Source organism: Barbatula barbatula (genome assembly GCF_947034865.1).
Source record: "Barbatula barbatula genome assembly, chromosome: 5".
Taxonomy (NCBI): Eukaryota; Metazoa; Chordata; class Actinopteri; order Cypriniformes; family Nemacheilidae; genus Barbatula; species Barbatula barbatula.
Window position 1 is genome coordinate 2,239,489 of NC_136769.1, and position 25,762 is coordinate 2,265,250.

Here is a 25,762-nt window from a genome sequence, read left to right on the forward strand (position 1 = left end):
ATTAAACAAAATCAATTTAAACAAAACAAGTTACGCCCAAAATGACATCGATAATAATAGCTAGTCCGGTAATCACCAGTCCTCCGAGAAAGAGAGCCAAATGTCGTGCCTATAGACACGCAGAACGCGATATCGAAGCACGTCAACAGACACTGAATGGTTATTATACACTGGAAATAACTGCCAGCTAAATGGGAATAGATCCTCCACACCAACCGGGACAAAGACGCTGTCCCAGGCACGGCAACGAGTGAAAGAGCAAAAACGGAAATAAACACGACTCTACGGACTGTCCACTTCGGTCCGGAACAGTCAGCTTCATACATCCGCTACGCAGTGAAATGAAAGTGGAAGGTAAATTAAGCGTCGCACTAAAAGTAACGGGTCTGGAAACAACCCGGTTCAGGAATCCACTAGGCAGTCAGGTAGGAGAAATGGTAAGTTGGACGAATCAGTGCGAACAATAGTGGCACTGTCTATCTCGGAAAACACTCCAGTTCAAGCAGTCGTTATACATGCAGGTACGATAGCGCTAGTCCATAAGGGAGAATCACAGCCCCAAATAGCGCCGGTATCAGCCTGCGAACTGGCGTCGGTTCAGCCTGCTGCAACACCTCCAACACCCAAAGTCACTGCAAAAATATAACAAGCAAATGAATTTAGAGGGAAAATACATTCCCACAACCCTATACGTGAAAATGAGTAACACACCTGCAGCTAATGACCCGTAATGCACCACGCACTTGACGCAGACTTCACTAATGGCTCTCGAAAATACATGGCCATTCACAAATGCCCGCAGTACTCCTCAACCACACTGTAATTTAAATGCATCTCCATTTACCCTGTTTGACATTAAATATCAACACTTTAACTGCCACTGGTAGCTCTTACCTCTTGGACGTGTAGCCCAACCCACCGGAAATAAAAGTACTCCCGGAAGCCCTATAGGACACACCTGTGTGACATGCCAGTCCTATCTACCTTTATACCCCCGGACCGTACCATTTCCTCAAACATAGGTGGGTCAGGCAATCGCATCACCACAATCTACCCCCCCCACAAGTCATCGTAGTCCCGACGATGAACAACGTAGCCTCAAGGTCTGAAAGCCATAGCACGATTTAGCCCTGAAGTAGACCCAGCAGAAATCTGATGAGCCTCAGCCCCTACGGTCCGTGGTAAATGGTACAAATTCGTATGCTGCCCGGCCCTAGCACGTCTAGGTCTAACGATCCTTTCGGAGATACTAGACGGTCCGATAGAATCTGGTACTACGTCTAATGGTACACTTACACTCCTCTCGCTCCCCCCAACTGCACCCCCAGGTACCGCAGGACTCGCCCTTACCTCTGGCGATGCTCTATTCACCCCAATGCTCTCTGGAATTTCTGATGGGGCCTGGGTCACCACCAAGGCTAAATCCCCATCCTCAAATTCCTCAAAGCCTTCCTCTCTTACTGAAGGTACTGGCAACTCCGGCCAATCCTTAAAGGACTCGGTCGGCATGGGATCCCTTTGAACTCTGGGTTTTAGGGACACTCTATGCACGTTACGGACTTTAGTGAGATCTTGCACTGGTGCTACAGAGTACACCGATCCCCCATCCCGTGGCACTCGAACTACCTGATAGATGATCGAGCCCCACAGATCCTGGATCTTATGGCGCCCGGAGAACCCACGTTCTCGCAGATAGACCCTTTGGCCCTCTTCTAGCGGTTGCTCTTTTACCCGTTGATCATGCTTCGCCTTGCGATGCTGAGCTGCGGCCTGCAACCGCTCACGGGCACCTTCGAAGGCCACTTTAAGGCAAGCCTGATGCTCTTCCATCCAATGATGGACTCCACCAGCCACTGGTTCTTGCACCCGACCAAGCAAGAAATCCACAGGCAGTCTAGGCTCTTGCCCGAACATCAAAAAATAAGGACTCTCACCGGTGGCTTGATGGGGAGTGGTATTATAGCAAAATACCACCTGGGACAAACAAGAGGCCCAATCCCTCTTCCTTCCAGTGGGCAAGGTCCGCAACAAATTGTGCAGGGTACGGTTAAACCGTTCACACTGGCCATTACCAGCTGGATGGTATGCGGTAGTACGAGACTTACCCACCTGGTAAAGGGTGCACAACTGCTGGATAAGATGCGATTCGAAGTTACGTCCCTGGTCCGAATGGATACGGCCTGGGACCCCAAACTTAAAGAACCATTCGTCAACCAGGACGCGAGCCACAGTCGCCGCCTGTTGGTCCCGAGTAGGGATTGCCACTGTGAATTTACTAAAAATGTCTGTCATTATTAACACGTTTTCATGCCCCGAACGAGAAGGTTCTAGGACCGTAAAATCAATGGCCACTATCTCATTTGGACGGGAAGCTAACAGATGGGCCATGTAGCTTCTGGGGACTGGGGCAGCCTCTTTGGCTTGCTGGCACCGCTCACATTGCTGTATCCAACGGGCTACATCGGCCGACATCCCAGGCCAGTAGCACCGCTGTCGCACCAGTTCCAAAGTGCGCTCGGTGCCTTGGTGCCCATGACACTGATGCAGTTGGGTCAACACTTCAGTCTGTAACACAACAGGCAGCACCAGCTGCAACACCTTTGCACCACCATCAGGACTGCAAACCCGTCGATATAATAGGCCCCCCAGTTCCTCCAACCGCTCCCATTGCCGGAGTAACACCAACACTAGCTTGGGTAACTGTCGTCGTTCTTGGGGCCCTGGGCCTTGCCCTTGGCGCCAAAATTTAAAAGCTGAACTGATAATGGGATCCTCCTCCTGTAATCGAGCCAACTCTGGTCTAGATCGATTTGGCATCACCTGCATGGCCCTCACAGTGGGGGAGTCTGCCCGATCCACCACTCCAGCACGCCTAAGCAGTTCAGGAACTAATGTTCCCAACGAGCCTTCCCTTTCCAGGTACCGTTCCTTAGGAGTCATGCGTGATAGCGCATCCGCATTCTGGTTAGATCTCCCGGATCGGTACTGCACTTCGAAATCAAAGGCCGCTAGTTCAGCTGCCCATCGCTGTTCGGTGGCACCTAACTTAGCAGTCGCCAAATGACTAAGGGGGTTATTGTCTGTACGAACGATACAACGATGGCCCAATAAGTACTCACGAAACTTTTCAGCCATGGCCCATTTTAGAGCCAAAAACTCAAGCCGCATAGAACTATAGGTAGCAGTGTTACGCTCTGCAGGACGCAGGCTACGGCTGGCATAGGCCACTGGTCTCACCTTGCCCCCAATCTCTTGAGACAGTACAGCACCTAACCCTACATAGCTGGCATCGACTTCCAAGATAAACGGTAACTTAAAATCAGCATATGCCAGGACTGGTGTGGTGGCAAGCTTAGCTTTCAGGGTCCGGAATGCTTGTTCACACTGTTCGGACCATAACGCATCCAACTCCTGTATCTTAGTTCTCCCCTTCCCTTGTCCTACCTCCCCTACCAGCCGATGCAACGGTGCTGCTATCTGAGCAAACCCTTCCACAAATCGCCGATAGTAACTACCAAATCCCAGAAAGGTACGTAGCTCTGACACAGTCTTGGGGCGTGGCCACTGCGCCACAACCTCAACCTTTGCCGGGTCTGTGGCCACTCCTTGGGGGGATATTACGTGTCCTAAGTACTGCACCTTTTCTCTAAAAAATGCACACTTGGCCAAGTTTACCTTAAGATCAGCAGCCCGCAACCGTTCCAGCACCATCCTCAACCTCTGTAAATGATGTTGCACAGAGGAGGAATAGACAATAATATCGTCTAGATACAGCAGGAGAGACTGATGTTGCTGGTCGCCAAACAGCCGTTGCATCAACCGCTGGAAGGTGCCTGGTGCGTTACACAAACCAAAAGGCATACGGTTCCATTCATATAAACCAAAAGGTGTACAAAAAGCTGTTTTGTAGCGATCAGCCTCTGCAACCGGGACTTGATTATATCCGCTGGCCAGATCTAGCGTAGTGAACCAGCGAGCCCCTGTCAATGAATCCAATGTCTCATCGATTCGAGGCAGTGGAAACGAATCTTTCCGAGTTTTAGCATTGAGTTGGCGGTAGTCTACGCACATGCGTAGGCCACCGTCCTTCTTCTTAACCAATACTAATGGGGAGGCGTACGGGCTACAACTTTCCCGGATCACTTGGGTGTCTAAAAGCTGGCCAATATGAGTCTTAACTAACTCATATTCAGATGGAGGAATCCGTCTATAGCGTTGTCGAACAGGCGTCTCGTCGATTAAAGGAATTTCATGGGACAGGAGGTCGGTACAACCCAAGTCTCCCTCCCCAGCAGAGAACACCGCCTGGAATTCCTGAAGGAGAGCCCTAACCTTGCCCTGTTCCTCATCCGACAGCCCTGACAGTTCTATGTTCTCGACCTGTGCTGCCTCAGGGGCTGCCATCATATCACAAGTCACTGTGATAGCAGGAACCGCAGATACCTCAGTCAGTCCGGCAGGTGAATCCACCAGATACACTTCCCGCAACTTCCCGAGGATGGTTTTCGGGTATAAAACAGCGTCGAGAACACCCACATTGACAACAGGCACCCAAACCAAACCACCGTCGACATACACTAACGACGGAGAGGCCAATAAGCCAGCAGGCAGACCAGTGTCAAGGGGCTCGAATAACACGATCTTATCTCTAAACATGGACGAACATGTTGCTGTTACAAACTTCATAGTGCCCCCTGGAACGCGACAAACCCGATGCCCACGGACTCTTACATTGCCCCCGTATGCCAGAACGCCATCTACTTTCTGACAGGCTTGGAAGGCCCGAGATATTCCCACGTCTTGGGTCACTAATGGTAGCTCAAATAGGGTCGGTCCGTACTGCCCGAAAAGCTCACGATAACAGCGACCAAGAACATTCATTCCCAAAATCCCAGGAACACTAGAATTACCCCCAGGTGGATCACGCACAACCAATATGCCACACCCTGATACCACACGATCACACAGTTCAACGTCCAATTCCATATACCCTATATAAGGGATTTCCAGTCCATTGGCTGCTCTAAGCTGTAACCAATGACAGTTTTGTAATCGACGCTGGCCCCATGGTTCGAATCCAGACCGAAAACAACTCTCTGTAATGGTCGATACCATGGAACCAGTGTCTATCAAACAGGGTATGGGCACACCGCCAATATTTGCAACTAAATGTGGGCATGAGGAGACTAAACGAGGCACAGAACCGCTGGCACGAAAATCACAAGAGCCATTCTTACCTCCAACCGAACTGAGACTCTGCAGTCCGGTGGGTACTAGTTTTCCGGCTGGTTAGGGACACTTGACCTAGCATCACGAGATATCAGGTTACCCCGGGAATGGTTTTGAGGGCCAGACGAATGGGGCTGCCACTGACAGTCTCGAGCAAAATGGCCAGGCTGTTGACACCGTCTGCAAATCACGTAACTAGAACGCAGTGGCTGACCATGAGACTGGGGACTATGGTTACGGGCTAAAGTCTGAGAAAGCTGATCAATTTGCTGTTGCTGTCGAATCAGCATGTCCTTCAACTCCCTAAATTCCTGTGAATGATGTCCCTGCTCAGGATTTACCCCAGAATCATCTTTAACGCCACATTGATGTCCCTGCACCAAAGGAACAGACTGACTGCGCCCCCGTACACCGCCTGGCACTCCCTCTCTCTCCCAGCGAATTGCTTCCCCTCGGACATCTAACAGTGTTGCAGCAGGCTGACGCCTTACCAATTGTTTCAATTCTCTGCGCAAGGCATTATCCAACACACATTCAATAAACTGATCCCTAACTACCACCTGCGCATCTAAAATGGCATGCGGAGACTGTTGTTTAAGCTTATCAAATAAACTCAAGAGCGCCAGGGAGAACTCTTGTAACGTTTCTCCCTCCAACTGTCGCCGTGAGTAAAAGGCTTCTTGAAGCGTAATATAGGACTCGAGACAGCCATACACTTCACGCAACGCAGAAATAATCTTCTCAGGATTATCTTTATCAGGGCTCGGCCGATATTTAATCTCATCCCGAGCCTCTCCCTCAAGATGATCAAACAAAAAGAAAGCCTGCTCGACAGCCGTCATCGTCCGCATGCGCATGCACGCCTGAGCTTCTTCGACCCACTCGTCAATGCCTACACCAGACCTACCATTAAATTTGGGACAGCGCCGTTCACGAGGAACAAAAACAAAGCGCTCAACGGTGTTAACATTGGATCCTACAGATATAGGCGTTAATGGCCGTGACGCACTACTAGAGCCTGCGCCAGGATCAAGCAACTCAACCGGTGTCTGCTCCTGTCGCAGTCGATCGTTATCGGCCTTCAACTGAGCCACAAGGTCTCTCATTTCCTGTAATTCAGCCTCCATCTCTACACAATATAAGGGGTAATCACCAGACGCGTCTCCACCATATGGTCAAGTAGAAGAAAGAAAATATATATATGTGTGAAAAAAAAATACAAATCCCTACGTCTGTACCCGTACAACAGCCAAGACCCTGCCGACTACGCCAAATGTGGCGATGGCATACGGTGAAAGGAGATTAATCAAAGCATGAGCCGACTACGCCACCCCGGATAGGGCCAGGGACCCAAAATTAAGTAAATCACCAAAAGCTCACAGGTTCGTTATTGGCTGAGACAGGTAGCAGACAAAAGGGAAGCTGGTAAACAATTTATTTCACACACACCATCTAAAATACAAAATCACATTTAATTAAAGTCATTAAAAGAAACAGGCCATCATCTTCGTACAAAGCATACACACACTTAAAACGTCCAACCCAGAATTGGGGAAAGTCGTCTGATTGATCCGACAACCGTTGTGCTCACTCACGTCACCACACGCCAAATGTTTCGATATTGTGGACACTACAAACAAGTCAACCACAGCACCACATACAGAGGATCTCGACCGCGACTAATTCCCCCTAATTCTGGAACGAAAAGAAAATTAATAAACTCAATCCCAAAATCACTTACACAAAACAAATTAAACCAAATCACTTAAACAAAACAAATTAAACCAAATCACTTAAACAAAACAAACGAAGTAAACAAAATCACTTAAGCAAAACGAAGTAAACAAAATCACTTAAGCAAAACGAAGTAAACCAAATCACTTACACAAAACAAATTAAACCAAATCACTTAAGCAAAACAAATTAAACCAAATCACTTAAGCAAAACGAAGTAAACAAAATCACTTAAACAAAACCAAATCACTTAGGCAAAACGAAGTAAACAAAATCACTTAAACAAAACGAATTAAACAAAATAAATTTTAAACAAAACGAATTAAACAAAATCAATTTAAACAAAACAAGTTACGCCCAAAATGACATCGATAATAATAGCTAGTCCGGTAATCACCAGTCCTCCGAGAAAGAGAGCCAAATGTCGTGCCTATAGACACGCAGAACGCGATATCGAAGCACGTCAACAGACACTGAATGGTTATTATACACTGGAAATAACTGCCAGCTAAATGGGAATAGATCCTCCACACCAACCGGGACAAAGACGCTGTCCCAGGCACGGCAACGAGTGAAAGAGCAAAAACGGAAATAAACACGACTCTACGGACTGTCCACTTCGGTCCGGAACAGTCAGCTTCATACATCCGCTACGCAGTGAAATGAAAGTGGAAGGTAAATTAAGCGTCGCACTAAAAGTAACGGGTCTGGAAACAACCCGGTTCAGGAATCCACTAGGCAGTCAGGTAGGAGAAATGGTAAGTTGGACGAATCAGTGCGAACAATAGTGGCACTGTCTATCTCGGAAAACACTCCAGTTCAAGCAGTCGTTATACATGCAGGTACGATAGCGCTAGTCCATAAGGGAGAATCACAGCCCCAAATAGCGCCGGTATCAGCCTGCGAACTGGCGTCGGTTCAGCCTGCTGCAACACCTCCAACACCCAAAGTCACTGCAAAAATATAACAAGCAAATGAATTTAGAGGGAAAATACATTCCCACAACCCTATACGTGAAAATGAGTAACACACCTGCAGCTAATGACCCGTAATGCACCACGCACTTGACGCAGACTTCACTAATGGCTCTCGAAAATACATGGCCATTCACAAATGCCCGCAGTACTCCTCAACCACACTGTAATTTAAATGCATCTCCATTTACCCTGTTTGACATTAAATATCAACACTTTAACTGCCACTGGTAGCTCTTACCTCTTGGACGTGTAGCCCAACCCACCGGAAATAAAAGTACTCCCGGAAGCCCTATAGGACACACCTGTGTGACATGCCAGTCCTATCTACCTTTATACCCCCGGACCGTACCATTTCCTCAAACATAGGTGGGTCAGGCAATCGCATCACCACAATCCGATACATATCACCATAGATAAGTCACAATGCAATACTGTAGTGAAGTAGGCGGGACGAGAGCCGAGAGTCTCGTATCACGGAGGAGATCGGGAGCATAAGAGTGACCGGACCGTCAGTGAGAGAGGACCAGGCCTGGAGTTTATGTTGTGTTTAGTGTGTATAAAACACAGGCGAGGAAGATATAAAAATGATAAAAAATATATGTTTAGTTCATATATACTTCGACTTATATAAGCCGTGTTGCGTAAGGCTACTTTACGCTTGTTTGTTTCTTTTTCTTATTGTAATATTTGGCTTGGGTTTAGATTTGGATATAATTGATTTATTTGTGTTTGTGCTTTTTGCCTTGCTACTATCGGTAAGCAATGGTTTTGGTATTTGCCGTTGATTGCTTATTGTTGGCAACATTAACAATTAATGCTGTTTTCTGAGAGGCTGCAGTTATATACTTTGTTAATTGGTTTTCTTCTTTCTTTCGCAGGAGTGGGGTGACCCAAAAGTGGGCAGGCTAGCCATCTTATGCCTGGTGACGGAAATTCTCCTTTTTAAGTGTGCGGTAGAGGTATTCTTGTAGTTTTCACAGTGTGTGTGTGCTTGCGAAGTTGTGGGCACGCTGTCCTCATTTGCAGGCTAATTTGAGGCCCACCGCTAAGCCTGCCCAGCTAATGGTGCACCCCAGCTCCGTCACAAGAGCCTGCATGTCTGTGTAGTGATTGAGCTCCGTTGCTCATATACAAACCAGTGGCCTGGCCAGCTAGCACCATTGTTTCACTGACAGCCTTTTAAATGATTTATGATTATCAAATAAAGAATTATATTTTTCTGTACGGATTCACATCTCATTGTCTTGTGATTGTGGGAGAGAGAGAAACGAACTTGTGTGCCCTTGTAGGGGTATTTCCCCAGCTGGGTCAATGCTGGGGTGGCGTAGTCGTGACATATTATAGTTTTGCTATTTGAGAGCGTGATCTCATTTACCCGTATAGTCGTGAAAATCGAAATTGATATTTTCTGAAGAATTCTCATATTTGCTTCTTACACAATGAAAATAAGTGAAGTTTCTCTGTATTTCTCAGTCGACATGCACACAGACTCCAGTTCTCATACAGCGTGAGGCTACAAGCAAGTTCTCTATTGTGTCTTTCTGCGCGTTTCACTATGAAATACGAGGTTACGTCAAAAACACATGAAAACAGTCCGTTGTGTTTTAATGGAAAGTAAAGAGTCGGATCTAAATCACCAGCCTTAAATCTCTTTTGCATCTTTATTTTAAATCAGTGTGTTTATTTCATTCATACAGCGAAGAAGCAGTGTTTCATTTCTACATTATTCCGTTTCTTTCTTCAAATGCTAATGGCCTGTAAAATAGAGCCACAGTATTCATGCACAGATCAATATATCCTTTATTTTATTACAAATCAGTTCAACATTTATTTTTTGTTAAAGCCTTTTGCACAGGGACGTTATAGACCTAAATATCCTTACCAGGATAAAACAGATTTCATGTATAAACGTTCACAAATCATCAAACTATTTCAAAAAAGAGAAGAAATAAAGAAAACTCAAACCAAGCAACGCTCGTGCTAGACTTTCGCTACGCAGAATAATTCCCATTTGTCTGTCAGACTCAGTTCCTCTGCGCAGAGTCTCACATGAAGATGAAACACCTGAACCTTATACGTCAGTGATTAAACTAAGTTTGTGATTGGCTATGGACATTACAATTGACCAAACGAGCAATATGGGATCTCATAAAGCAGCACAGTAGACTGTTTGTGCACTAGTAGCGTATCTTTGTGCACACAATGGCGTTTTGCAAAAGCAGAGGAAATGAATTTGTTATTCTACTTGTGTTTACGGTCAGTACACTCAGTACTTTAATACACTGCAGAAGTTTGTCTTGGACAGAAACGACTAGTGATGAAGGGGAAACGTTATCTGATATGTCAGATCAAGAGACACTTTATGACCAGTTGGCTGATTTTGACAACCCCATTGATGATGACACCTTCTTTGGTATGTAATGCACTTGTGCATCATTGCAGTGTATGTGGATTAAAAAATGATTGGGTCCATGTGAACCGGAAGTTGCAGTTGTTCTTCAGTATTTTGATACATTTCAGAGGGAAATGGAATCGTGACCTACACTGATAAACTAATAACAATATACGCTGAAACATTTCTTGAAAAGATAGACAAAGTAATTTTATTTTCACTGGGACTTTAAATGTTTGTTACGAATCGCTTGCATTGTATTGCAGATGAAGCTAGTGATGAAGGGGATAAAACGCTTTCTGATATGTCAGATCAAGAGACACTTGATGACCAGTTTGCTGATTTTGACAGCCCCATTGATGACGATGCCGCCTTTGGTATGTAATGCACTTGTGCGTCATGGTGTATATGGATTTAATGTCGGTTACGAATCGCTTGCATTGTATTGCAGATGAAGCTAGTGATGAAGGGGATAAAACATTCTCTGATATGTCAGATCAAGAGAGACTTGATGACCAGTTTGCTGATTTTGACAACCCCATTCATGACTACGCTGCCTTTGGTATGTAATGCACTTGTTAGTCATGGTGTATATGGATTTAATGTCGGTTATGAATCGCTTGCATTTGTATTGCAGATGAAGCTAGTGATGAAGGGGATAAAACTCTTTCTGATATGTCAGATCAAGAGCGACTTGATGACCAGTTTGCTGATTTTGACAACCCCATTGATGACGACACCTTCTTTGGTTTGTAATGCACTGGTACATTGTTGTATAAATGGATTCATTGTTGTATATATGGAATCAAATGTGTATGAATCGCTTGGCTTGGATTGCAGATGAAGCTAGTGATGAAGGGGATAAAACTCTTTCTGATATGTCAGATCAAGAGAGACTTGATGACCAGTTTGCTGATTTTGGAAACATCATTGACGACAGCGTCTCTTGTATGTAATGCACTTGTACATTGTGTTTATGGATTCATATACACTGTTACCAATCACTTGCATTGTATTTCAGATCTGCCGAGAAGCGCTGTAATGCAAAAACCATTTGAAGCCCCATCTGATGTACCCTGGGATGAAATGTCTCCAAAGCTGAAGTGTGATAAGGATTTTATGAATTTGCAACTCTTTGGTTCTGGTGTGGACCAAGTTGAGCTTTGTCGAGGTAAGTTGGGAATTCCTGTTTGGTTTTGTTACTTATTTGATGACCATCACTCACTAAACTGTTTGCTGTAATGTTTCTACTTCCTGTGTCAGTTGGGCTCAATATAGGATGCTTTATAGCAACATTTCTCAAAGTGTGGGGCGGGCCCCACTGGTGGGGAATAGAGACATGACAGATGGGGCGTAAAAAACTGGAGGAAATTGGGTCATTTTTATGAATTCCTTTATTTATTGACCGTGCACTCAAAACAAATCGACACACTTAAATGTAAGCCTTGCATAAAACACCAGACTGCGAAGAAAATGTCACAAGGAACCACAGTAGCCTTGGAGAACTATTTCATGTCGGGATGTTTATTGAAGCGGCACCCTTCACTACCTCCAAATGGGGAAGGGCAGAAAAAGTTTGAGACACTGCTTTATAGGATGCTCAAATATACTATAAAATCTAACTGTTGCTCTTAGTTTTATGGAATTCTTTGGCAAAAGCGAAAACAATTACCTCTTCGGCCTTTACCACGGTGCTTTGAAAGGGATGCAGTGAGCCGTTGGTTGCAATTTGAAACCTCACTGCTAGATTCTACTTAATTTCACTGGACACTTAATGAAAAGTGTAATGAGATTTTCAGCATTGAGTCACCTTTAATTTCTCACAGATAGTTCTGCACCGGTTCCTCTTGGCCATTTGCCGCCTAACTGTGGACACACTTCACACACTCATGGAGGTCTTGTTTATGCTACACCCTATAATGGATGTGGTGTTACTCAAAAGGTACTTATGGTTAATTTTCTCTTGTGTAAGGTTAAAAGCTATAAAGCCAACTTGTGTGTTTGTGTTTTTCAGGGAGGGAAGTATGTCATGCAGATGCAATGGCAGGGAATCCCTGTTTTCCTCTCTTGTCCCATGTCCTAGTCTGTTGTGAATGTGACCATGTCTTGATTTCAACCAGACACAACTGTTACACCAGCTTCTACAACACCAACCCAAAAGCCACATCGTCCTTTCTGTCCTTAACATATATTTCCACCTCTCTCTGATGTCTGAAAGGAAGTCAAATGTAAGGAATGAGAATAAAAATTTGTTCTGTTTTTAAATTTGAAAATCTTGGGTCAATGTTTTTCTGGGCCAAAGCTTAAACCTGTTGATACCAGTTCTGTCATTTACCATCCATTGACACATACCAAACAAGTGTAAACAATCAATGGTAGCAATTGATATTTGTCAGCACCAACAGTTCCATTAGCGCTTGAGGATATGCAAAATTTGGTGCTGGGTGGGATTTCAGAGGTGCCCCGGATCCGGCTTGTTCCAGTTGTACAAATGAAGCCCTGGGTAAATGTAATTAAGTATATAGTGGGAAATGTGAATTCAACGGTGTTCCAATTCGCTCCAAATACATACAAGCTAAAACTACCTCTTTAATACCAAGATGATCACAATCAAAAGGAGTGACTTCCGGAAAAAAGGAAGAAACCAATGACATTTTAAGTTAATTACCACAGCAAGTCCCGCGACTGACAAAATTCAAAGTAATTGATCAAGCAGAAGGTGAGCGGATGTAGTGCAAGACTGTTGGAAATGGTTATACGCGTCCTATGTGAGGGTTTCAAATGAGCGTGTGGTTTCCTCGCATTTAGGTCCATTATCCTGTCGCGAAAGTAATCTGCTATGCGCGCCCGCATCAGCAGTGCTCTCGATTCTTATTGGCATTAAAATGCCGTCAGTCTAAACATTGTTTGCAAAAAACAGGAAGTGGAAACTAGGCATTCTATTGTTTGTAAATGTGTACCGGAGGTTAAAGAGTACATAACTAGGGATTTTTAAGGTCATACTTTGGTATATGGAGTGTCCAACAAATGTATTTATATAGATGGTGTAAAACACTTATTTTGTAATAATAGACAGTTCATTTGACCTTACTACTTGACTGACTCTCAAATGAATCCCCTCTTTGCGCAAGGCTAGTCTGATGCGATTGGTCTACTGTGAATGAAGCTCACAAGCTATTGTGTTTGGGGAGAAGAGTGAAGTTTTACCGGGCAGTCCTAGCTAAATTTAGGCGAGGACTATATGTATTGACGTAAATCTGGTTCGCGATTCGGATGGGAGTCGAGACTTTTCTTTCATAGTATTGAGACATACTGTACATGTATTTCTATCCAGGGTTACATTTAATAATGCTGTTTCCGTATTATGACCTTGTCTAAAACCTGACTTGATATTTCTTCCAAATATTATATTTATCTAAGTATTGATAAAGTTGTTGTAATGCAACTTTAAAAAAATGTTATTAAAAACTGTAATGTTACAAATTGGCCTATAATTCTCTATTAGAGAGGAGTCTGTTTCTTTCCTTTGAAAGAATCTCCACGACAGCACATTTAAAAGCCTTAGGAAAAACGCTTGTGAACATTTGACTATGTCAAGAACGAGGTCTATCAGGCAGTGCAATACCTTTCCAAAGAATAACGTTAGGGCAGGGGTCCGCAACCCGTGGCTCTTGAGCTGCATGTGGCTCATCTGGCCCCCTGCTTCAGCTCATTGCAGACAAAAGACAAATAAGTGCATGCAATGTTATATGAGCACGACCGGAGAAAACATGCAGAGAGCAGCGGTTTTATTTCTGCTTTGACAGATGTGAGACAGCGCAGGACACTGTTTACATGTGTTAGAAATGGTTTTAAATGTTAGGCCCAGTCACATGTCCAATATTTCATATAGCCTAAGATATATCCCATTCAAATACACAAATATTGTTTTACACAAATACACATTATTCGTTTGACTTTGTTTGCTAAAAGGCCATAGCTTTCCAAATGTTAAATGGGGTGTAAAAGGCCTATATCTTAAAAGACCAATAACTTAGAGACAGCTCTTTCAATACCGTAGAGCAGGCTGAGGTTCAAAAACATGATTAAGAAATACAGATAGTATGAAAGTCTTTTAATGTAATTTATAATGTCTCTGAATTAAAGTGATAAAGGGACATTCAATCTGTAAACACTAACCTAGAATAAAACTTACCCTGATAATCAGGCATGCCAGACTGGGAATCAAACATGAAACCTTTGGGTTATCTCTCTAACACTACACCACATCTGCCCTGCGATGCGTCAAATATTGTATAGTTAGTGGGGAAGAGTAATGAGATGCAAATTCTAAATAAATTCTTCTGAAGTTACAAGAATTGTTAGGTGTGCATACTATTTATGCATCCAATCATATTTGGAGATTTAACAGTAAACCTTATAAAAAGCATGTAAAGTATTCAATGTAAACACATTTAGCCTTACATTTAATAAGAACAGCTCACGTTATGTTATTTAAAGATTATTTTATTACAAATATTTTTTGGCATAAAATCAGTTGTGAATGCTCAATCGCAATGGGTGTGACTGGAAATATAATTATAGCGATACTGCAAAAATGATAATATATTATAGACTACGTAATCTGTGCTTCCACACCCCCATGTGTTCGTTAAAAGTACACACAGCCGAAGCTTAGTAACATTTCCTTGAAATGAACAATCCCTGGAACATAACCTGCTCCGGCTCACCTGATTAGTGTATCTACATTAATGCCGGTGTCTCGCCTGTGCGTGCAACCATTTAACATCACTGAAAACGAAAATGGCGGACTGCTAAGGTTAAAATTAGTATTACATTGAGGGGTTTTTAAAGAAATTAAATATTGGATGTGTTTCTAACGAAAAATGCTAGTAGTGCAATGCCGTTACAAAGTATTGATAGATGTGTCTATATCCAGGGTTACATTTAATAATGCTGTTTCAGTATTATGACCTTGTCTGCAAGCTGACTTGATATTTCTTCCCAACCTTATTTTAAAGGGGTGATTCACTGGAAATACGTGTTTTTCTTTGTCTTTGGTGTGTTATAAGTTGCCCATGCATGTATTTGACACGTAAAATAACAAAATATTTAGTGTCGGAACAAAAGATGTATTTTATCTGGAAGCGAATGCGAACCTATACCTGCCTGAAACGTCTTGTGTAACCACACCTCGGCGAATCTACGTCAGTTCGTGGTATGACTTGACTAAGACCGCCCAAACGCAAGTAAGGTGGCCTGTCTTTTAAATCTCATTGTACCGGTCCTTCGCCAGTGCAGCCATTTGTGTTTCGTTGCGAAACAAATGCTTCCAAAACTTAATTTGCCCTAAAAATGAATGGTTACATTTTATGTACAATACTGTTCCAGAAAAGTACAGTCTGAATATTCAAGTGTGTGCAGCGCATTTCACGAATCTGGGAGAGATCAAGACCGGCTATGCACGGAAGCTTTTGTTAAAAAGTGGGGCAATTCCAAAACTCTGCAAGGACTGTCTGGCACCGGTAAGTATATTTTCTTAAATACTTTGTTACGGACTAACGCGAGTTGAGTTTGATCGAAATCTCACTTAAAATCTGTAATGTTACAAATTGGTCTACAAACCTAAAAGCATTAGGAAAAACACCTGTTGACAGTTGACTATGTCAAGGACAAAGTCTATCAGGCAGTGCGATAACTTTTAAAGAATAGCGTTGGTAGGGTCTCTTTAGTAACTGTCCCTGATAGCACACAGACATCTGGCTTACGTCTATTTCACATCCGCAATACGTCTCGGAGATGTCTGGGGTCAGAGATAAGATATTTATGATTTAGAATGGATGTAAAACTGCTCTTTCTAAGATGTTTAGCAGATCTTTAGCAGACGTATTAAAGATGTACTGACGTCTCCGAGACTTCTTGCAGATGAGCAAACTATGTATTGCAGACGTGAAATAGACAAAAGCCAGATGGAGTGTGCTATCAGGAGTACTTAACATTTACATTTATTCATTTGGCAGAAGCTTTTATCCAAAGTGACTTACAAGTACTTGGTTTACAGTGTCACATTACTGCAGAGCAATCAGGGGTAAGGTGTCTTGCTCAAGGGCACTTCAGTCATGACCTGCTGGTACTGAGATTAGAACCTTCTGATCACAAGCCCAACGCTCTGACCACTAGGCCACAGCTGACCCCGATGCTGAACATCTCCATTTATGGATGAATTTACCCAAGGTAGAATAATCAGCATCATCAATTGCAGATGTAATCAGTTTTATCGTACTATACCAAAAAATAACAACCGTTATAATTACCTATCAGCCCTATGTAACTAGATGGGTGAAGATTTTTTTTAGAGGACATTCTTTATGGATTTTGTCCATTTCAGTTTATAATGTTTGAACAAAATAGCTGTAGCCTACTATAACATGTTTCATGGACAGTACACAAAAGCGCTATCTCTAGATGTGATGTAGAAATAAAGTTTTTGTTTGCCTGCACTGATCAGTTGAAGGTTTCCTCACTGGTGTGACATCTCATGTGTTTTTTAAGGACACATTCACTTTTGAAAGTCTTTCCTAACTGAAGTCAGACAAAGGGTTTAATTCCAGTGCGAGTTCTCATGTGTGTCTTAAGGGTAATTTCACAGCTGAAACTCTTTCCACACTGTAGACATGCGTGAGGTTTCTGGAATTCTCATGTGCTGTTTTTCACTCTTTTTGTCTCCTGTTCTCAGAGCTTCTTCAAGTGAAACTTTCTGGAATCTTTGTGTACGTTGATGTTTCTGATCAGCATCTTTTACTTCATCTTGACTGTCCTTATTCACTTCCATCATATCTGAAGTGAACAAAACTATCTGTTAAACACAGTTTTACAATTGTACAAAACAACATCACAAGACAAGATCATAGTTTCATTTTCAGCGAACACAGTCATTCAGTGCACTGAGTATTGCTTTGGATAAAAGTGTTTGCCATATAAAATGACCACATCCTAAGACAATATTTTAACTTTATTCTGTTTAAATTACAACATAAATTCACTCAGACTACAGTAATGACATTTTCAGCAGAAAAACATTAAATTATTCACTATATATTGTGCAATCCAGAGAGCAAATGAATGTTTATTATAATAATTTTTTAACCGAATTATGTGTTTTTTAATTAAAATCATTACTGCCATGATATCTCAGTGGTTTAGATTGAATGAATCAAGTATAAATCAAGAATCAATGCAAAACATTTTCAGGTACAAAATAAAAGTCATCAGATGTGAAATAACACTACATAGTCTTCACTGTATAAATTGAATATAGATCAATCCTTATTAGAGTCACACCAGTCAAGAGCATTGAGTGACGATTTTCTTTGTCTTTTCTTGTTTTATTAACAATAATAACAGACTGTGATTTATAAAGCTGCTGTCACTTTAAGTTCAGTACAGCAGAAACGATGCCCCCAAAAATATAGTCGAGTAAAAGAAAGAATAACAACTAAAAACCAACAGACTGTGTCTCATGTAGTCGAGTAAAAGAACAAATGCATGTTTTCTTTTCAATAAGACGATAAAAAACCATCAGACTGATGAAAATGTGAAAAAGGGTCAAAATGCTGTGCTCTACAAACTCAAAGCAGAACGATGGTCACCTTATAGCCAAACATGTGATTCTATTGAACCTTTACCAGATCACAACCAGATCAAGTTATGATCACTTGATGCAGTTTAGTGATTCACTTTCAGTTCTAATCTTCTGCATTTGTGGTTTATCAGATAAATGAAAGCTTAATAATTCCTCCACTGTCAGAAATAAAGATTTAAAAACAGAAACCAACCTCTGTGTTCTTTAGTCCTCTGAGTTTCTGTTGTGTGTAGTTCTGGATCTCTCGTGTTCTTAAGCAGTTGTCATAAAAACATCTAACAATGTTCAATTTCTTTGGTCTCATTCATGATGGATAAATATTCAACTGCTTATTATTTACAGTGTTTCTAACTTTAGCTCTCATTATATTAGGGCTGTGTATTGACAAATGCCTTGTGATACGATACATATCACCATAGATAAGTCACAATGCTATACTGTAGTGAAGTAGGCGGGACGAGAGCCGAGAGTCTCGTATCACGGAGGAGATCGGGAGCATAAGAGTGACCGGACCGTCAGTGAGAGAGGACCAGGCCTGGAGTTTATGTTGTGTTTAGTGTGTATAAAACACAGGCGAGGAAGATATAAAAATGATAAAAAATATATGTTTAGTTCATATATACTTCGACTTATATAAGCCGTGTTGCGTAAGGCTACTTTACGCTTGTTTGTTTCTTTTTCTTATTGTAATATTTGGCTTGGGTTTAGATTTGGATATAATTGATTTATTTGTGTTTGTGCTTTTTGCCTTGCTACTATCGGTAAGCAATGGTTTTGGTATTTGCCGTTGATTGCTTATTGTTGGCAACATTAACAATTAATGCTGTTTTCTGAGAGGCTGCAGTTATATACTTTGTTAATTGGTTTTCTTCTTTCTTTCGCAGGAGTGGGGTGACCCAAAAGTGGGCAGGCTAGCCATCTTATGCCTGGTGACGGAAATTCTCCTTTTTAAGTGTGCGGTAGAGGTATTCTTGTAGTTTTCACAGTGTGTGTGTGCTTGCGAAGTTGTGGGCACGCTGTCCTCATTTGCAGGCTAATTTGAGGCCCACCGCTAAGCCTGCCCAGCTAATGGTGCACCCCAGCTCCGTCACAAGAGCCTGCATGTCTGTGTAGTGATTGAGCTCCGCTGCTCATATACAAACCAGTGGCCTGGCCAGCTAGCACCATTGTTTCACTGACAGCCTTTTAAATGATTTATGATTATCAAATAAAGAATTATATTTTTCTGTACGGATTCACGTCTCATTGTCTTGTGATTGTGGGAGAGAGAGAAACGAACTTGTGTGCCCTTGTAGGGGTATTTCCCCAGCTGGGTCAATGCTGGGGTGGCGTAGTCGTGACATATTATAGTTTTGCTATTTGAGAGCGTGATCTCATTTACCCGTATAGTCGTGAAAATCGAAATCGATATTTTCTGAAGAATTCTCATATTTGCTTCTTACACAATGAAAATAAGTGAAGTTTCTCTGTATTTCTCAGTCGACATGCACACAGACTCCAGTTCTCATACAGCGTGAGGCTACAAGCAAGTTCTCTATTGTGTCTTTCTGCGCGTTTCACTATGAAATACGAGGTTACGTCAAAAACACATGAAAACAGTCCGTTGTGTTTTAATGGAAAGTAAACAGTCGGATCTAAATCACCAGCCTTAAATCTCTTTTGCATCTTTATTTTAAATCAGTGTGTTTATTTCATTCATACAGTGAAGAAGCAGTGTTTCATTTCTACATTATTCCGTTTCTTTCTTCAAATGCTAATGGCCTGTAAAATAGAGCCACAGTATTCATGCACAGATCAATATATCCTTTATTTTATTACAAATCAGTTCAACATTTATTTTTTGTTAAAGCCTTTTGCACAGGGACGTTATAGACCTAAATATCCTTACCAGGATAAAACAGTTGTCATGTATAAACGTTCACAAATCATCAAACTATTTCAAAAAAGAGAAGAAATAAAGAAAACTCAAACCAAGCAACGCTCGTGCTAGACTTTCGCTACGCAGAATAATTCCCATTTGTCTGTCAGACTCAGTTCCTCTGCGTAGAGTCTCACATGAAGATGAAACACCTGAACCTTATACGTCAGTGATTAAACTAAGTTTGTGATTGGCCATGGACATTACAATTGACCAAACGAGCAACATGGGATCTCATAAAGCAGCACAGTAGACTGTTTATGCACTAGCAGCGTATCTTTGTGCACACAATGGCGTTTTGCAAAAGCAGAGGAAATGAATTTGTTATTCTACTTGTGTTTACGGTCAGTACACTCAGTACTTTAATACACTGCAGAAGTTTGTCTTGGACAGAAACGACTAGTGATGAAGGGGAAACGTTATCTGATATGTCAGATCAAGAGACACTTTATGACCAGTTTGCTGATTTTGACAGCCCCATTGATGACGACACCTTCTTTGGTATGTAATGCACTTGTGCATCATTGCATTGTATGTGGATTAAAAAAGGATTAAAAGTCCATGTGAACCGGAAGTTGCAGTTGTTGTTCAGTATTTTGATACATTTCAGAGGGAAATGGAATTGTGACCTACACTGATAAACTAATAACAATATACGCTGAAACATTTCTTAAAGATAGCCAAAGTAATTTTATTTTCACTGGGACTTTAAATGTTTGTTACGAATCGCTTGCATTGTATTGCAGATGAAGCTAGTGATGAAGGGGATAAAACGCTTTCTGATATGTCAGATCAAGAGACACTTGATGACCAGTTTGCTGATTTTGACAGCCCCATTGATGACGATGCCGCCTTTGGTATGTAATGCACTTGTGCGTCATGGTGTATATGGATTTAATGTCGGTTACGAATCGCTTGCATTGTATTGCAGATGAAGCTAGTGACGAAGGGGATAAAACATTCTCTGATATGTCAGATCAAGAGAGACTTGATGACCAGTTTGCTGATTTTGACAACCCCATTGATGACGACACCTTCTTTGGTTTGTAATGCACTTGTGCATTGTTGTATAAATGGATTCATTGTTGTATATATGGAATCAAATGTGTATGAATCGCTTGGCTTGGATTGCAGATGAAGCTAGTGATGAAGGGGATAAAACTCTTTCTGATATGTCAGATCAAGAGAGACTTGATGACCAGTTTGCTGATTTTGACAACCCCATTCATGACTACGCTGCCTTTGGTATGTAATGCACTTGTTAGTCATGGTGTATATGGATTTAATGTCGGTTATGAATCGCTTGCATTTGTATTGCAGATGAAGCTAGTGATGAAGGGGATAAAACTCTTTCTGATATGTCAGATCAAGAGCGACTTGATGACCAGTTTGCTGATTTTGACAACCCCATTGATGACGACACCTTCTTTGGTTTGTAATGCACTGGTACATTGTTGTATAAATGGATTCATTGTTGTATATATGGAATCAAATGTGTATGAATCGCTTGGCTTGGATTGCAGATGAAGCTAGTGATGAAGGGGAACCGTTATCTGATATGTCAGATCAAGAGACACTTTATGACCAGTTTGCTGATTTTGGAAACATCAACGACAGCGTCTCTTGTATGTAATGCACTTGTACATTGTGTTTATGGATTCATATACACTGTTACCAATCACTTGCATTGTATTTCAGATCTGCCGAGAAGCGCTGTAATGCAAGGACACTTCGAAGCCCCATCTGAAGTACCCTGGGATGAAATGTCTCCAAAGCTGAAGTGTGATAAGGATTTTATGAATTTGCAACTCTTTGGTTCTGGTGTGGACCAAGTTGAGCTTTGTCGAGGTAAGTTGGGAATTCCTGTTTGGTTTTGTTACTTATTTGATGACCATCACTCACTAAACTGTTTGCTGTAATGTTTCTACTTCCTGTGTCAGTTGGGCTCAATATAGGATGCTTTATAGCAATATTTCTCAAAGTGTGGGGGGGCCCCACTGGTGGTGAATAGAGACATGACAGATGGGGCGCAACAAACTGGAGGAAATTGGGTCATTTTTATGAATTCCTTTATTTATTGACCGTGCACTCAAAACAAATCGACACTTAAATGTAAGCCTTGCATAAAACACCAGACTGCGAAGAAAATGTCACAAGGAACCACAGTAGCCTTGGAGAACTATTTCATGTTGCAATTTGAAACCTCACTGCTAGATTCTACTTGATTTCACTGGACCCTTAATGAAAAGTGTAACGAGATTTTCAGCATTGAGTCACCTTTAATTTCTCACAGCTAGTTCTGCACCGGTTCCTCTTGGTCATTTGCCGCCTAACTGTGGACACACTTCACACACTCATGGAGGTCTTGTTTATGCTACACCCTATAATGGATGTGGTGTTACACAAAAGGTACTTATGGTTAATTTGCTCTTGTGTAAGGTTAAAATCTATAAAGACAACTTGACCGTTTGTTTTTCAGGGAGGGAAGTATGTCATGCAGATGCAATGGCAGGGAATCCCTGTTTTCCTCTCTTGTCCCATGTCCTAGTCTGTTGTGAATGTGACCATGTCTTGATTTCAACCAGACACAACTGTTACAACACCAACCCAAAAGCCACATAGTCCTTTCTGTCCTTAACATATCTTTCCACCTCTCTCTGATGTCTGAAATAAAGTCAAATGTAAGGAATGAGAATAAAAATTTGTTCTGTTTTTAAATTTGAAAATCTTGAGTCAATGTTTTTCTGGGCCAAAGCTTAAACCTGTTGATACCAATTCTGTCATTTACCATCCATTGACACATACCAAACAAGTGTAAACAAACCTATTATGCCGTTTGTCCTGTTAAGGAATGGCTTGCCTTAAAAATCTATATTGTCATACTCACCCTGTCGCCCTTTTAAAGGTGTGGTTTTCTGTCTTCTGCAAAACCCAAATGAAGCTATTTGTACATGTTTGAAACCAATAAACGTTGTTCTCTTTTGACTTCTATTGTATGGATATAAATCTATTGCAAGTGAATTGGGACCAAAAGTTTTGTTGCCAACATCTTCAAAATTTCTTCTGCAGAAGGCCATACAGGTTGGAAGTGACAGTCTGTGTAAATCAAGAAATATTTTGCCTTAAGGAAAATTACGTCAGAGTAGGAAAAATAAAATCATGAAAATTACATGGAGCGTTGCAGTGTTTGACAGTTGTAAGTCTGAAGGTAACTGGATAGTTATTGGCTTGTAAAAAGGGAGTCAAATCTGAATCATGCAAACAAGAGGTGGCCTAGTCAGAGTATCTGACAGGTATCCACGTCACTAGAAATAGTCCCGCCTTCGGACTAAACTTCACCTCCTCCCCATACACGGTCACTCATTTGTGATGCGTGTGCATCATGTCTAGAACCTGTGCTCTACATAGTTTCACAAGTCATTCTTAAACTACTAAAAGAACTGCTGAGGAATCAATGGTAACAATTGATATTTGTCAGCACCAACAGTTCCATTAGCGCTTGATATGCAAAATTTGGTGCTGGTTGGGATATCAGAGGTGCCCCGGATCCGGCTTGTTCCAGCACAAATGAAGCCCTGGATAAATGTAATTAAGTGTGAATTCAACTGTTCCAATTTGCTCCAAATACATACAAGCTAAAACTACCTCTTTAATACCAAGATGATCACAATCAAAAGGAGTGACTTCCGGAAAAAAGGAAGAAACCAATGACATTTTAAGTTCATTACAACAGCAAGTCCCGCGACTGACAAAATTCAAAGTAATTGATCAAGCAGAAGGTGAGCGGATGTAGTGCAAGACTGTTGGAAATGGTTATACGCAGGGTTCTAAATTAACACCCGCCAACCTGCCAAATGCGGGTAAAAATTCATTTTGGTGGGTGTTAATAAAAACTTACTAGCCAGTTTGGCCGGTGATGCATGAGGCATTACATGCATGATACATAAGGCTCTGTTCTCGGTCATTTATCCTATGCATTTATCCACCTGACAGTACTTCCTACATTTCCCAAGAACACTGTTTCGTAATGCTACGTGGTGACGTAAGCCCATTGGCTGCGCGCAGTTTGTAGTGAAACCAGCGCGAGAAACCATGGAAACGAACGGAGCCAGGGCAGGGAGCAGACTGAAATAAGACAGAGTTTAGCTAGATAGCTAGCTAGCTAGCTAGCAAAGTAAAGTATAAAGTTAAGATTAGCTAAACTAAATGAGGTGGTGGTTGGGACAGACTTCTGGGGGCGAGAAGAGGAACGAGGCAGGGGATGAGGATATCAACAAAGAAACGAAGAAAAGAAATTTTAATGCCAAATGGCTGACGGGTCGTGAATGGCTTGTGTTTGATCACGAAAATGTCGTCATGTTTTGTCAGGATTGCCGCATGTACGCGAAAGAAAAAAACAAAACGTTGTTGTATGTATTGTACTTTATATGTATTTTTCATGCCAAAATTGTTAATAAAATGATCAAATGCATTCAGTGTTACTCATATTTTCACCCGAAAAAAATTGGCTAGTGGAAATTCTGATTGGCTGGTAACTTTAGAAAGTTACCAGCCACATTGGCTGGTGATCAAAAAAGTTAATTTAGAACCCTGGTTATACGTGTCCTATGTGAGGGTTTCAAATGAGCGTGTGGGGCTCCTGTTTCCTCGCATTTAGGTCCATTATCCTGTCGCGAAAGTAATCTGCTATGCGCGCCCGCATCAGCAGTGCTCTCGATTCTTATTGGCATTAAAATGCCGTCAGTCTAAACATTGTTTGCAAAAAACAGGAAGTGGAAACTAGGCACTCTATTGTTTGTAAATGTGTACCGGAGGTATTGATTAAATCTGGTTCGCGATTCGGATGGGAGTCGAGACTTTTTTTTCATAGTATTGAGACATACTGTACGTGTATTTCTATCCAGGGTTACATTTAATAATGCTGTTTCCGTATTATGACCTTGTCTAAAACCTGACTTGATATTTCTTCCAAATATTATATTTATCTAAGTATTGATAAAGTTGTTGTAATGCAACTTTAAAAAAATATTATTAAAAACTGTAATGTTACAAATTGGCCTATAATTCTCTATTAGAGAGGAGTCTGTTTCTTTCCTTTGAAAGAATCTCCACGACAGCACATTTAAAAGCCTTAGGAAAAACGCTTGTGAACAGTTGACTATGTCAAGAACGAGGTCTATCAGGCAGTGCAATACCTTTCCAAAGAATAACGTTAGGGCAGGGGTCCGCAACCCGTGGCTCTTGAGCTGCATGTGGCTCATCTGGCCCCCTGCTTCAGCTCATTGCAGACAAAAGACAAATAAGTGCATGCAATGTTATATGAGCACGACCGGAGAAAACATGCAGAGAGCAGCGGTTTTATTTCTGCTTTGACGGATGTGAGACAGCGCAGGACACTGTTTACATGTGTTAGAAATGGTTTTAAATGTTAGGCCCAGTCACATGTCCAATATTTCATATAGCCTAAGATATATCCCATTCAAATACACAAATATTGTTTTACACAAATACACATTATTCGTTTGACTTTGTTTGCTAAAAGGCCATAGCTTTCCAAATGTTAAATGGGGTGTAAAAGGCCTATATCTTAAAAGACCAATAAGACAGCTCTTTCAATACCGTAGAGCAGGCTGAGGTTCAAAAACATGATTAAGAAATACAGATAGTATGAAAGTCTTTTAATGTAATTTATAATGTCTCTGAATTAAAGTGATAAAGGGACATTCAATCTGTAAACACTAACCTAGAATAAAACTTACCCTGATAATCAGGCATGCCAGACTGGGAATCAAACATGAAACCTTTGGGTTATCTCTCTAACACTACACATCTGCCCTGCGATGCGTCAAATATTGTATAGTTAGTGGGGA

The 25,762-nt window shown here is 41.8% G+C and overlaps 2 protein-coding genes across 3 annotated transcripts in view; both read left to right on the forward strand.

Annotated features, from left to right (window-relative positions):
* LOC306894155 (uncharacterized protein) overlaps positions 1-12,601 on the forward strand; it is a 58,526-nt gene extending 45,925 nt beyond the window's left edge. Inside the window, exons 5-11 of the mRNA XM_079456449.1 lie at positions 10,599-10,709; positions 10,784-10,894; positions 10,970-11,080; positions 11,173-11,280; positions 11,354-11,503; positions 12,159-12,274; positions 12,347-12,601. Coding sequence (XP_079312575.1) covers positions 10,599-10,709; positions 10,784-10,894; positions 10,970-11,080; positions 11,173-11,280; positions 11,354-11,503; positions 12,159-12,274; positions 12,347-12,415 — 776 coding nt within the window. The 3' untranslated portion in view covers positions 12,416-12,601. The remainder of the gene's footprint in view (positions 1-10,598; positions 10,710-10,783; positions 10,895-10,969; positions 11,081-11,172; positions 11,281-11,353; positions 11,504-12,158; positions 12,275-12,346) is intronic.
* Positions 12,602-20,125: 7,524 nt separating this feature from the next.
* LOC306894559 (uncharacterized protein) lies at positions 20,126-22,959 on the forward strand. Of its 2 annotated transcripts, none has more exons than XM_079457214.1 (9): positions 20,126-20,393; positions 20,639-20,749; positions 20,824-20,934; positions 21,027-21,137; positions 21,213-21,323; positions 21,416-21,517; positions 21,591-21,740; positions 22,186-22,301; positions 22,372-22,959. In XM_079457214.1, exons 1-9 carry the CDS (start codon positions 20,183-20,185, stop codon positions 22,438-22,440), a joined length of 1,092 nt encoding a protein of 363 aa, XP_079313340.1. In that variant the 5' UTR covers positions 20,126-20,182; the 3' UTR covers positions 22,441-22,959. The 2 variants fall into 2 exon arrangements, 1 of the variants encoding a protein (XP_079313340.1); XR_013786703.1 differs by having other exon boundaries at positions 20,163-20,393; positions 21,833-22,301; positions 22,372-22,876.
* The last annotated feature ends 2,803 nt before the right edge of the window (positions 22,960-25,762 follow it).

Bases quoted from the DNA above. Each gene is read 5' to 3' on its own strand.
- LOC306894559 (XM_079457214.1), top strand. From the start codon at position 20,183: ATGGCGTTTTGCAAAAGCAGAGGAAATGAATTTGTTATTCTACTTGTG. The intron at 20,750-20,823 runs GTATGTAATGCA...ATTGTATTGCAG, and splicing joins TGATGACGATGCCGCCTTTG to ATGAAGCTAGTGACGAAGGG. The intron at 21,138-21,212 runs GTATGTAATGCA...TTTGTATTGCAG, and splicing joins TCATGACTACGCTGCCTTTG to ATGAAGCTAGTGATGAAGGG.